The following is a 14,255-nucleotide window of genomic DNA, read 5'->3' as shown; positions in this document are numbered from 1 at the left end:
AGTGGAATGCAGAAGCTCAATGCACATATCGGAAATAATGTTTAAATCCTGGAAAAAGGATAGATAAGTAATGGAGAAGCTGTATGCCATAGGACTAATAAAATGCCTTCAGGCCTGCGTTAATCAAATCTGGCAACGGCTGGGGGCCATCTATGTATCTCAGTAATGTCCTAGATTAGAAACATAAACTAAGAGTCTGTTCGGAGTAATAAACATTTAATAAACTTGCCACTTTTAGTCAATGGGATAAAAAAAATGTTCATGATCGGTTGTGATCTTCCTCTGGGATCATCTTCTATTGTTCAATTTGTTAGCTCAGACCTTTTTTATGCAGTATTATAAATAAATAGGTAAATTCCTTTCACTGTCATTTTTAAGGCAAATTGTAGTTTAATTTTTATTTTTGGACGTAGATATTTTCGTTCAAGTTTTAAATCAACATATATTAGCATATTACAAATATTGATACATTAAAGATTACAGATACATTTTTCATTCTACTGCTGCTTGAGAACTTATACAGCAAATTAGAAACAGAAAATATTAATTATATGATCTTGTCATTAGCGATTTGAAAATAATGAGTGATTTTATTGAAAATAATTTTAGGTTCTGCTGTAATTAAAATAATAAAATTGTGGTTTGCTTCTTCTCATTTTATTTACTTGGTCTCTGGCTTGGGTATAAAAACTCCAGCAAAGCAATCACTAAAAGCTTTCTACCATAATCTATTGGATTAAGAAAGAGAGAATAATGATAATGGAGTTCATCTAATTACTTTTGCAATGTTATTATCACACTCCCATCTTAACACTTGGAGTTGGAAGTAATTTTTGAATTAGCTGGACACAACCAATTTCCACATATAACTGGTCCACTGATCTACGTGTTCAGTTGAAGAAGAAAAAAAAGACTAAAGAGAACGGTCCATTAAATACTATCAGTTGTGATCACTGTCAGTTGCAAAATGCTTCAACAGAAACACTAAGCAAAATGTTGAATAATATTATTGCCATCTATGTAATTTAACTTGGAGTATAAAAATATTGCCTCAACATAAAAACTCACTGCTAAAGCAAAGAAATGATTTATCACATAAACACAGCAGATTTTGAACGTCTATGTCAAAGTTTTGCGATATTGGAATAAGGACAATTTGGAGGGGCAGTTACAGATAGCCTTTACTTACATTAACTTCTGTGATAGCAATATCAACGACGCTACCAATAACAATTAAGGCATCAAAAGTGTTCCATGCATCAGCGAAATAGTGCTGCGAATGTAAACATTCAATAGGTCCAGAAAGGGATGAGAAAGACAATTGAAATAAAGTAACAAGAGAGTACAAGAGTTACAACACAAATACAACGGCAACCAAGATAAAGTTGGCTGTATTTTGCACTACTGTGAAAGCAGAAGTATTTTGGACTTTTGTCCACATTTTATATTCTTTTTTGTTATGGAACTATTATAAATATACTAAAAACTGTTCCACTAAGCGCTCAATTTTAATTTCTTGTTGTTATGATGTACAATAGCATACTATTTATGAAATAATTTAAGACCAAAACTGATAAAATATCTGACCTAATTTCTAGAACTATTTCCAGTAAAGCAGAAAAGATAATAACAATAGAGACCTTGTTCAATATTGTAAAATTTCAGACAGTGGATGCATCTGGCCTAAGCAAAAATCCACTACCATTTTCAAGTTTTACTTTTTACAGCCAAATTTCAAATTTTCAACGTTACTGTCAGAAATAGGACAGAATTATATACAAGGAGCATTTAATGTGGACAGTGAAACCAGTGAAGGTTTCTTTGGAGACAAATGCTTTCACAGTCATGCTCACTTTAGATTCATGAAGTTCACCTTCTCCGCATTCTAAAAAAAAGACTGGAAAAAAAGTGAGAGAAGTCAGGTTTAGAAGGATGTTCTTTATTTCCTAAAAGCAGGTACAACTGTTTGTGACTTGTCCAGTGATAACATTTGTGTTCTAAAGGAGAGGAAGAATGGTTTCTGGGAAGGTACAGTACTCACATCAATTTCACCGAGCACGACGTCAATAATGCTGCCAATAACGATGAGGAAGTCAAACACGTTCCAGGAGTCACTAAAATAGCCCTACACAAGGTAGGTAGGGGGCAAATGTTTACATTAACACATTGAGCAATGAATGTATCTTTAGTTATCTTTCGCACGAAACAAAAGCAATAAAGTTTTAAAGAATAATTTAGACAGGAATTTAATGGGTTATCAAACTGATCACACGGTACCGCTATTTAAAATTTACTTTGATGTACATGAGATTAGTTTTAAGAAAAAATAAATGTCATCTAGTGGGACAAGCATATGAACAATTGTTATGTGTAGGAAGGAACTGCAGATACTGGTTTAAACCGAAGATAGACACAAAATGCTGGAGTAACTCAGCGGGACTCCAGCATTTGTGTCTATCTTGAACAATTGTTATGATTACTATGTTACCCATGGGAAGAACTGAATTTTTATTGGATTAATTTTAATGTAGCTTGCAGCTAATAGCATAGGTTGCGGCTAATAGCTTTGCCTTTCTCAAGGCAAAATAAAGATGCTACAGAAAATGCAGGTAATACTCAGCAAGGCAGGTAGCGTCTGTGGAAACAGAAACAACTCCTCAACTCCTGGACCCTTCATCGAAGCGCTGAAACATTCATAATTTCTTTCCACTGATGCTGCCTGACCTGCTGAGTGTTTCTAGACTTCCTATTTATTTGCAAATCGCCAGCGTCTGCTGTAATTTTTGATTTTCAGAAAAGGTGTTAGTTACAATTAAATCAGTGATGATTTCTAATTAATTTTAAATATTTTCTACCTTATTTTATACGGTACTTTTACAAAATATATCGAGGCACGGCAGTGCAGCTTTGGTGAAGCTCTGTGCCACAGCTATTAAAGCTATTGCCTCACAGCTTCAGTGGCCTGGGTTCCATCGTGATCTCCAGAGCTGTCTGTGGAGTGTTTGCATGCTCTCCCTTTTATGCAGGATAACCTCTGTGCTTTCCATTTTCCTCCCATAGTCCAAAGGCATGCGGGCTGGTGGGTCACTTTGCCATTATAAGTTGCTCTAAGGGTGTAGAGAGAAGTAGAATCTAGGGGGAGTTAATGTGAATGTGAAGAATATTAAATGGAATTTGTGTAAATGGGTGCCACAAACTTGGAGAGCTGAAGGCCTGTTTCTGTGCTGCATGGCTTTACCACTCTATTACTTTCCATTGGAAGGTGTAAAATCAGGAAATTGGACATTAATTTGAAACTAAAATTGTTTTCAAATAGCACATTTGTCAAATTGAATATAAAGTCTTTAAATAATATTTCTCCCTCTTTGGGACAATAGTTCATTGACATCTCAAGAATTCCGTTGAGGTGATATGCAGTATGACAACTTTTAGCTTATTTAATTCACTGTTATTTATTAAAGGATTCAAACGATGATAGATGACATGAAATAAGCAGGTGGACTGCTCTAATTTCAACCGCTAAAGAGCATAAGAAAAGTTCCACACCCAATCAGAATTAGAGGGTGAATGAGGAAAAGCAGAGGGAGGCAAATATGGACAAGTCACGCCAACTAGAATCCTAAGAAACCATGCATGATTAGTAGCTGACAACCAAAAAAAAGAAAGCACTGCAAAAGTCAGGTAAATACACTTACTAGCCATCTCTCCTTTTTTTTCACACACACCTAATACAAAGCGTTAGTTAAAAACTCAGTAAATGGAAGATATGCAACACTTGTGGAATGTAAGAATTCGCACATTAAAATATTACTTTATTGATGACAAATTAAAAGAACACATTTAAATTAAGTCAGAATTAACCATCAGATATAATTAATGGATACTGCCAGAAGGAATTAGTTCACATTTTTTATTGCATAACATTTAACCTTAGAATGAAAAGTTTAAGGATATTCTCTTTGCAATGGAAGCATTAAACCAAATTAAATCCCATTTATGTTGTTTTGACAGACTTTGTTCAACAAGATTAAATAGTTTCATCCTTAATAGGATGGATTGAAAAGTGACCAGAAGAATTACGCAAAAGAATATGATTTAAATCAGGTGCAAGAGGATTACTCCCTCATGTTGAGGATAATGTTAATTCTCTGCTCATATGTATTGAATTGACAAACAAAATCAAGATGGGATTGAATAACTGGAACCTGCTTTCTGAGTACTGTAATTGCCCTAACAGTAATTGCATCTGATAAATGGCACATTTAGAAAATTGTGCTGGAGGCCATATTTCCAAGGGTGGAGCCATGTACTAATTGGAATTGTGTATATGGTTGTCATCTCTGTTGCAACCTCTGACCTTCATGTGCATCAACTGATAATTTTACTTCGGAGTCACGTGAGTGACTACGTGAAGAACCCGCCTCAGCACGCATGCGCGGCATTACGTTTCAGCCGGCAACAGCGGCAGGCGGGAGTTAGGCTGGGAAAAAAACAGCATTTGCAGTTCCTTCCCAGCCCTCCCGCTACAACCCTGAAAGGAAGCTAGGTAAGTCTTACCTTCAGGTCAACAGCGACTCGCGTCTGTTTGTTGCTCCAGGAGGAGCAAAACAGCAGAAGAAGCGGCCCCCGTTGGACTCCGGGGAAGGAGTGTTCCGTTCCACAGAAGGGGGAAAGACGCCACAAGGACCGCACGCGCTGCGGTCCACGGACAGAGAGCTGCGCCGGTTCCAGTCCAGACGTAAGCGGCCCCCGTTGGACTCCAGGTAAGGAGTATTTTCCGTTTCACGAAAGGGGTAGAACGCCATCAGGACCGCACACGCTGCGGACCACGGACAGGGAGCTACACCGGTGCCAGCCCGGACGCAAGCGACCCCCGTTGGACTCCGGGGAAGGAGTGTTCCGTTCGCGGAAGGGGGGAAAGATGCCACCAGGACCGCACACGCTGCGGTCCACGGACAGGGAGCTGTGCCGGGTTCCAGTCCAGAAAACACGGGAGTCAGGCGCTCCCGCTAAAGAATGGACCATCAGGTAAGTCTACTCTGAGGTCGGTTTAACTGGCAAAGGAGAGTTCTTTGCTTGTTCCAACAGCCAAGAAGAAAGAACAGAACAAGTCTCTCCAAGAAACCTGTCCCCAGCTCGGCTCCAGCAGACAGGCGTCTCATCACAGGGGGACAGAGGGCGGTAGGACCGCCAACCCGGCGCTCCGCCATCCCCGACACCGAGCCGAGCCCAGTTCCACTAGCGCCTGAGCAGCGGACTGGATGTCAACAATCCGGCCGGTGGTTCCGATTTGTTGGACGGGGACGTCTCACCGCCCGTTTAGGGCAGAGACAGCCGCCTGAGCCACATGGAATGGCTCGTGGAGCATAAGCTCCAGCGAGACTTGCTTATGGGGAGCAGTTTCGCAGAGGGAGTTCAGGCACTCCCTCCACAGTGCCTCATGCACTGGCCATTGCTCCTTCCTCATATAAGGACAGCTTTGGCGACCAGAGCTGGGCTGGTCAAGAAGAAGGGCCACTGGCTGAACAACATCGGGAGTACGCATGAGGTACAGGAACAGGAAGAGCTGCTGGGTGTGGCCGCTATGTGGTTTCACCACGAGCGAAATGGCTTCAGTTTCAACTGATGGCCAGCCTACTACCTGTCTTTTCCAAAAAACCTCTCCAAGACAGGTAGCCATGAGGCGTTGGATTTATCACGCCACCCCTAAATTGCATTTACTCAAAGTGCCCGCCATTATTGGGGGATACATTGAGCAGCGCATTTAACCTAAATGTTTTTAAAAATGCATTTGATACCTGACGTCGGCTATCATGTCCACCTGCTCATTCCAGAAGGGCAGGGTAGTATGGCAAAACACCTGACCCAAATGTTCAACGGTATACCCCATAACTTCTCTAGTGAAGTCACAAACCTGCCCTCAATCTAAAAAATTAACAGGATTATGAGAATGCCGACCTCACAAGCACAGAACCTGCTACCTGGCATTTACCAAACCAGTCCTAAAAAACTGAACGAAGTGTTCAAACTATTCGGCACAAGAGGGCAGAGTCTGGAATGAGCACCACACAGAATACCAGACAGCAGTACCTCTCCGCGTCCACCAGTGGCGTCTACCTCAAGGTACTGGTGAAAGCTCGGGGCCTGCATGCCAAACCCGTAGGTTTTAGGCCACGGCCCAGAGCAGGCCCCAGGGAAAATGTGCCACCCCCAACAAACATCATCCCTACAAGAATAAGGAACCAGAAACCAAAGAAAACAGCAATAAAGACAGATAAGTATGGTTCCTACCACCACATAAAGGTGAAGGGTTGTACTAACAAGGGGTGGGTGAATCGCACCTGGTTAGGAAGCTATCACTTTGGTAGTTATATACAATATCTTGCCACCAATTTAGCAAGCACCCCAAGGGGTCTACCCTCCCGCGATGGTGAATGTCGCACCATCATTGATAAACCACTTGAATATTCATCAGGTATACCCATTCATGGGATTTGTAACTACTACCATGGAACCAAGGATACTTTATGGTAGACATCAACCTTGAAGATGCATACTATTCAGTACCTTCTCATATAAGTTTCGGATACCGCAATTACCTGGATGGAGTAACCATGATGAGCATTGCGGCATTTAAGTCAAAGCTATCCTGTATCAACCAGCCCTGACACTTAAGAAACATCCGTCATGGCATGTCTATATATTAACGACACACTATCCTCTGATATAGCATTAGCTGCATTAGATACTGACTTATTTAGCGGGCATTACCATATATCCAGATATTACGTGACCATCCACAACTGTCATCTGGTATTCATTAAGACTATCAGTTATGGTAACATTAACCACCAATCAACTACGTGGCAAAGTATTGGGATAGTAGCAGCATTACCAGCTACTGAACATTGAGCTGAGATACTAGTGTTCAATACTATGAGCTGAGATACTAGTGTTCAAATCTATATCCATACCTGTGATATGGGGGCATATGGATTAATCTGGAGTGTTATCATGGAATTATCGGCAGGAAGGATTATGGTTGTACTCTTCCACCTGTTTTGAGTAACATCTTATGTGTCCTGATGTGTTACTGAGCTTGTAATAATTAGTGCCTAAGCAAAATTGACTTAAACGTGTTATATATTAACTTACTTAATTCTAGTGAAGCATTGCTCAGTAACCCACAAAATTTGCATGTTCATTTATAAGTTAACAACATCACAGTGGTGGCATATACCAAACCACTTGGGCAGGGAACATCGATATTAGGTGACAATTTATTAACAATTGGTAACCGTATGTCGTCAAACATATTTGACCATCAGTAACCTCACCTATCAGGTGAGCTAAATACTGTAAACATACATTTAAACCAAAAATATTTGCTGAAATTATTAAGCAATATGGACACCAGATATCGATTCCTTATATCCAATCAAATCACCACGTATTAACTTGCGTCACATGAAACCAATTTCAAGGCAGCGGCTATGGAGACATTCCCACGTATTGAAGGGTGGGGGAAATCTAATCTCTAAATTCTCCTTTCCTTCTACCTCTTCAATAGGTACTACGGATTCATCAGTCGGGTACTACGCAAATTACAGTGGACCAAGTCCACAGGCATGCTTCCCAGTGATCCTCAATATGGTCATTAAAAGAATTGCAAAATTGGGATGACCAATGCTGTGTTTGGATCAGCAGCGCTATCAACCTGATGACAGCATTCCGTCGCATATCCTAAGGAACATACCTGAGGAGCATCAAGAAATGGGACACTGTTTTTTCCAAAACAGGAATTACACATTCAACTACAACAAAACGTACTGGAGCTCCTGGCAGGTCTTCACCACAATGAAGGAAATGTTCTGTCAGCCTACTCAACTTGGGTACCGCTCACTGGTGATCAGATACAGGAGAGGTATATTCAGTCCATTCCCCAGAAATAGGTACACCCAAATTGGGATGTCAGTGAAACCCTGACGTACCTTAGGGGATGATCACCAGCCAGGTCACTCACCCTTGGAACAGCCTACCCTGAAGATGGACATGCTGGTGGCCTTACATCAACACAAAGAGCCAGTTCTCCCATCTACTGCGATGGGACAACATGGTTATGACACCAGATAGTGTCACATTCCCATTCAAGGGTTGGCCAAACAGAACAGACCAGGAACATCAGGTCCAGTCATGAAATCCGGGCATACCCACCTGAACCACGTTTTATGTGTCATGACCCACTCAGAGATCCACATCGACACAATACGGAATACCGAGGGAGAGGAAAAAGCCTTATGGGTCAGCCACAATAAACCTCTTGGTCGGGTGACGAGCTAAACTATCTCTAGTGGTTCAAGCAGGTACTGGGAGTTGCTGGAGAAAATACTAACGTGTATAAGTCTTATTCCACCAGGACGGCTCCCACGTCAGTGACTACGAGAATGGAAGATCCTATGGACCTCATCCTGGCTACAGCAGGTTGGTCCAGGGAGTTTACGTTCCAAATGTTTTTTAACAAACCACTGACAGAACCTGTATCGTTTGCAGAAAAATTATCTGCAAAAAATATATAATTTAAGCCCGGGGGAGCAATTGATCTTGTTGTTGTTAATAACACCATTATTGTTTTACAAACAGATTCATGGTTGATTACGATAACATACTTCCTCCCTCGAATGACTTCGGCAGCGAGTGAAGTATGAACTGTTACACGGTTTGAAATCACAGAGCTTTGAAGTCTTAACGTAGTCACTCACGTGACTCCGAAGTAAAATAGTAAGATTAAACGAGAACTTACCAGTTCGAAGTTTGATCTGTATTTTATGAGGAGTTACGATGAGGGATTACGTGTCCTCCGCTCCCACCCTCATTATATAGATCAAACTAGCAAACTGATGTCTCCTTGTCTTACTATGTTTACTTCAAATAACTGTGTCTATCTGTGATTCCACACCACTGCTTTGAAGTATGCCGCGCATGCGTGCTGAGGCGGGTTCTTCACGTAATCCCTCATCGTAACTCCTCATAAAATACAGATCAAACTTCGAACTGGTAAGTTCTCGTTTAATCTTACTATTCTACCCCCAACTGCCAAACATATCCTCCAAACTTTCCAATCAACCAATCTTAACCCCCAAAATCTCCAACAGCTAAATCTTGCTCTAAGTTCTTTACCCACGACATGCCCGTCCCACTGTAAACTGACTGTCATATGACTTTCGAAGCAACTACCAACAAGAAGAGAAGTTGAGAAGGAGTTTCTTCCCAGAGGCCATTCGGACTGTAAACTCATATCTCACCAGGGACTAACTTTACTGAACGTTTTTCCTTCCAATATTTAATATGTAAAAGAATATGTGTGTGTTTATGATTGTGTTTATAGTTTGTTTGGTTGTTTGTTTGTTTGTCTTTTTGCACAAAGCCCGCGAGCATTGCCACTTTCATCTCGTATGTGTATGTGACGAATAAACTTGACTTGACTTGTTTTGCCATCACTGTACTGTTTGCTTTGAATATCACCAAACTGTATTGCTCCCATGTTATTTATCCTTCTGTAATCTTGAATGAAGTCTAACTTACAGGTGTATGATGCTTCAAATTTGTTTATTGTGTTTCTATGTAAAGACTAACACCATTCACTTAATCTTTCAATGAATTTGAAGGATATTACAGAGACAGTGCTGATGATATATTCCAAGTGCTGTGCTCTAAGTAACTCAGATCTCAGAACAATATCAGAGGGCAGGATTCACTGTTGCCCAGAACACCATTTCTTCGGGCCAGATCATAGGTCTCCATCTCCAAACTTGTTTTTTCTAAATCGATCAAAGGCTGTGCTGACACAGTGCAGACAATGGAGAATTTCATCATTGTTATCTGCTCGGAGGAAGTGGTGGTGGGATATGGGTAGGCATGCAGGTTTTCTGCCACAAACCTTTTTACCCTAGGGCAATGTTACACAGCAGCTACAGGTCGGTAGAGGACTTGTGTATGTTGAATGTAAGGCCCATCCTCTCGTATGCTTCAACAAATTATCGCACAATGGATAGGAAAGGTCTAGAGGGATATGGGCCAAATGCAAACAGGTGAGACGGGTCATCCTGATCAGCATGGTCAAGTCATGCTGAAGGGCCTCTTTCTGTGCTGTATCATTCTGTAACTAATACCCAGCAGCACAACTGCTGAAGTGAGGATTGAATGTGGTTTGAAATTTTATTTGAGGTGACGTGCAACACTGCGGAAAGAAAGATTGGGAAAACTGTTGGAAGAATAACATGGCTATAGATGCCGGTAGACAAAGCTTCTTCAATCGGAAATGTTAACTCTATTTATGCTTCCACAGATGCTGCTTGACCTATCCAGTCTTTCCAACTTCAGTATTTTAAGTAGTTGATTTTCAATGATGTGTCTTTGTTTGATGCTGGTCTTCACCGAGATTGGCTCTGCTATAGCCAATTAACCCAGATCATGGCACACATGCCATCATAATGCAAGCATAAAATGAATGGCAAAGCAGACGTGAAGACCCGTGTCTACTTATGTCTTCTCAGTATTTGCCTTCCTAGTACACTTCATTTTCCAAAACATCTCACACAAAATAATAGATTGACTGAAGTAATGTGCAAATTCTTACTTTTACCACCTGAATATGCAAAATATATAACTAATCTACTGCATTCATATGCAAAATAAGATACATTTTAACAGTAAATCCCCAACATTTATCGACAATAGTGATGGAAAATGGATCCCATTGTTATTCATTGGTTTCCAGTTTATTTTCCAGTTTGTATTTTAGATAATTTGTCTACATATTTGGCCATTCCATTTGCACTAAATTTGTACAGCATTGTTGTTTTGTAGATTATCAAAAGGCAAAATCAAACTCAAACTTTAAATAAAACAATAGTGTATCTGAAGAGAGTTCCAGATAAATTAGATACTAAGTAAATCACAAGATTAATACAATATTACAATGAAAGTAACCAAAGTGAAACGTTTGACGAAATAAACAATTAATTAAATATAAGATAGACACATAAAACTGGAGTAACTCAGGCAGCATCTCTTGAGAGAAGCAATGGGAAATGTTTTAGGTCGCGACACTTCTTCAGACATTAAATATACCACTGTGTTATGAGACATGTCTGTAGAATCTATATCCAGAGTATCTGAAGAGTTCTTTAAATCACTGAAAATGGCAATTTAGAAATGGGCAGACAAAGGGCAAAGAACTGATCCCCTAGTACAAAGATCTGGATTGTTCTGATATATAAAACATCTTCTAGGATGCCATCTTTAACTTTTTTGGGAGGGAAAGTTGGGGTGGTGTGATTTCAGAATATTCTGAGTCACCAATGTACTTCAGAGAAAAAAGCTGCTACAAATTTAAAGTGCAAAGTATATGAAAACTAGTGCACAAACTAGATTTTGTGTTTTTAAGTCACTCATTTTGTACAAGATTTTAACTTTATTTATTTGTTTGTTTGTTCTTGTTGATATCGTGGATAATGCTGGTTCAAATGTCAAACTGGAAACCCAACAACAAGTGCCAGTAATTGCATCAAAGTTAACACCATCATTTAGACCAAGGTTCTTGGAGAAACCTCAGTCTAAATTGCAAGTAAAATTCCAAATGGTGTAGCCATTCCGTGTTGTGTCCTATTTTATTCATTCCCATACATGCAGTAAGCTGTATTTCCATGCATCCGAATCTGGGTTGCAGATTTATTCAGATTATGTATAAATTCAATATGAAAATAGCTCTGCAAAACCTCATTATTATTCCTTTACAATTTTTGCATTTAAATTTACCCACAGTAAATATTTATACATTTTTATCTTTTGTATATCTGAAGGTTGCCACAATACAATGACATTCATCGATTAGAGTAACAGCAACAACAATTTAAGTATCACAAGTCTTCTTAACAAATTGTTGAAAAACTGCATCTTAATAAATCTACTTGCAGACACACTGTAAATTAGGATATTTTTTCAACTTGGGGTTTATTTTGCCTGTCATATATTTGACATCTGACTTTAATATGAGCATTATGCATTTCTGCATGTTTCTTTGTTAATATCTTACTAGCACGCCTTTACTAGCTGAAAAATTAAAATATGAAAGATTGCCTACAAGTTCCCTGCTGACGTAGATATTTGTCTATTGCTTTTCACTTCATAGTATAAAAAATTCTTACCATTGGTTTGAAGGCTATGAGTTTCAAAACCATCTCTACAGTGAACACAGCAGTGAAGACCATGTTCAGGATATCCATTGTGTAGTTGAAAAATGGTGATTGCTCATAGTGCTGAAAATACAAACAAAAACGTTTCAATTCCATATAACATCATATTATTAGATTGCAATTTACAATTTTGGATAGTGGGTTGAATGTTTGGTTTTAATACTAGCAATGTTACAAAATTTTGAGATTTAAAAAATCAAGTCTGCAATTTATCCCATCAGATAAAGCATAACAATAAGTTTAATTTGACACCTAATTCACTTTCATATCTCAAGTAATAAAAAGGTTATGGCCATTTTCATACTCGGAAATTAGCATCTTGTTCCCTATTGATTTTCTATGGACATAACAAAAAAGCTGTGATCGAGGACAGTCAAAAGCCCATAACCTTCTTAAAAATTAAGAGAACTGAATGAAATTTTCAGTTATCATAGATTGAACCATTCTGAAACAAATATAAAATAATCTTACTTGGAGGACCTGAAATTAAAGCATATAATAGTAAGATTAAATGAGTACTTACCAGTACGAAGTTTGATCTGTATTTTATGAGGAGTTACGATGAGGGATTACGTGAAGAACCCACCCAGTGCGCAGGCGCGGCATACTTCCAAGCAGCGGTGTGGAATCACAGGTAGACACAATATTTGAAGTGAAGATAGTAAAGATTAAGGAGACATCAGTTTACTAGTTTGATCCATATAATGAGGGTGGGAGCGGAGGGCACGTAATCCCTCATCGTAACTCCTCATAAAATACAGATCAAACTTCGTACTGGTAAGTACTCGTTTAATCTTACTATTTTACTTCGGAGTCACGTGAGTGACTACGTGAAGATTTCAAAGGTCTGTGATTTCAAACCGTGTAACAGCTATATCACTCGCTGCCGAAGTTCTTGAGGGAGGAAGTGGTATCTAATGACCAATGAATCTGTTTGTTTTTTAAAAACAAAAATGTTTATTAACAATAACAAAATTCAAAAATAGCTCCCCCGGGCTTAAATTATAAATTTGCAGTTTGTAAGATTTTCTCTGCAAATAGGTCTGGTTTCATCAGCGGTTTATTGTAAAATTTGCGGAATGTCGACTCCCTTGACCATCCTGCCGTATTTAGGATGTGGTCTATTGGGACATCCATGCGTTCCGCCGCTGATGTTGATGCTGCCCTGGTGGAATGGGATTTAAAAACGTTAGTATTAATTCCCGCAGCTTTCAGGACCTGCTTTAGCCACCTTGATATGGTTTGGTTATTCTGGTTACCCGTCCAAAAGGTTTCCTGTGGCTGACCCATAAGGCTTTCTCACTCCCTCTCAGTTCATGGGTTGTGTCTACATAGTTCTGGAGATGGGTCACAACACATAGCCTAGGTTCTGGTGGGTAGGCCCGGAAAATAATCGGTGAGTTGGGCATACCTGGCCTACTTTGTTTTACTAGATCTGGAATAACAAATGTGATGCAGTCTGGGGTAGTTACCATGTTGTCCAGTCGTAGCTTGTGTAACGACTGGACCCTTTGAGCAGATACGAGCGCCATGAGCATAAGTGTTTTAAGAGTAGATTCCTCTAGACTGAGGGATCCCGCTGGTGGCCATCCTCTGAGATGTGATAATACGACACTAATATCCCATACATGGGTATATCTGGGTGTTGGTTGTTATAAATACCCTTGAGGAGCTTTATCACTAGCGGATGGGACCCTATGCTCTGGTGTCCTGCTGGTTTAAGGTAAGCAGACAGGGCGCTTCGTGCTGCATTCACGGCACTGTAGCTCATCTTCTGATCATGGTATAAGTGGGCCAGGAACTCCAACACGTCGGTGATTGAGGCTTTGTCATACGATGTCCCTGCGTCCAAGCAGTATTTCTCCCATTTTTTGACGTACGTCAGGTACTGCTTCTTTGTTGAATCCCGCAGGGCTGCCGACATGGTGGTGATTGTTCTTTCTGATAGCCCCAGTCCCTGGTAAGGTCTGGTTAGAACCTACAAACCAGGAGTTTAATATT

General features: G+C 39.9%; 1 protein-coding gene across 2 annotated transcripts in view; it reads right to left on the bottom strand.

Annotated features, from left to right (window-relative positions):
* The window catches only part of LOC129704437 (voltage-dependent L-type calcium channel subunit alpha-1D-like), a 346,238-nt gene that overhangs the window by 96,411 nt on the left and 235,572 nt on the right, over positions 1-14,255 (bottom strand). For both annotated transcript variants that reach the window (XM_055647505.1, XM_055647504.1), the window contains exons 30-32: positions 12,207-12,317; positions 3,696-3,725; positions 2,042-2,125 (exon numbers count right to left, since the gene is read on the bottom strand). In XM_055647505.1, the coding sequence (XP_055503480.1) occupies positions 2,042-2,125; positions 3,696-3,725; positions 12,207-12,317 (225 nt within the window). The remainder of the gene's footprint in view (positions 1-2,041; positions 2,126-3,695; positions 3,726-12,206; positions 12,318-14,255) is intronic.

The sequence above is a fragment of the Leucoraja erinacea genome, chromosome 16, assembly GCF_028641065.1.
Source record: "Leucoraja erinacea ecotype New England chromosome 16, Leri_hhj_1, whole genome shotgun sequence".
Classification (NCBI taxonomy): domain Eukaryota; kingdom Metazoa; phylum Chordata; class Chondrichthyes; order Rajiformes; family Rajidae; genus Leucoraja; species Leucoraja erinaceus.
The sequence above is the reverse complement of the archived record's forward strand: the minus strand, read 5'-3'. Positions and strand labels throughout refer to the sequence as shown.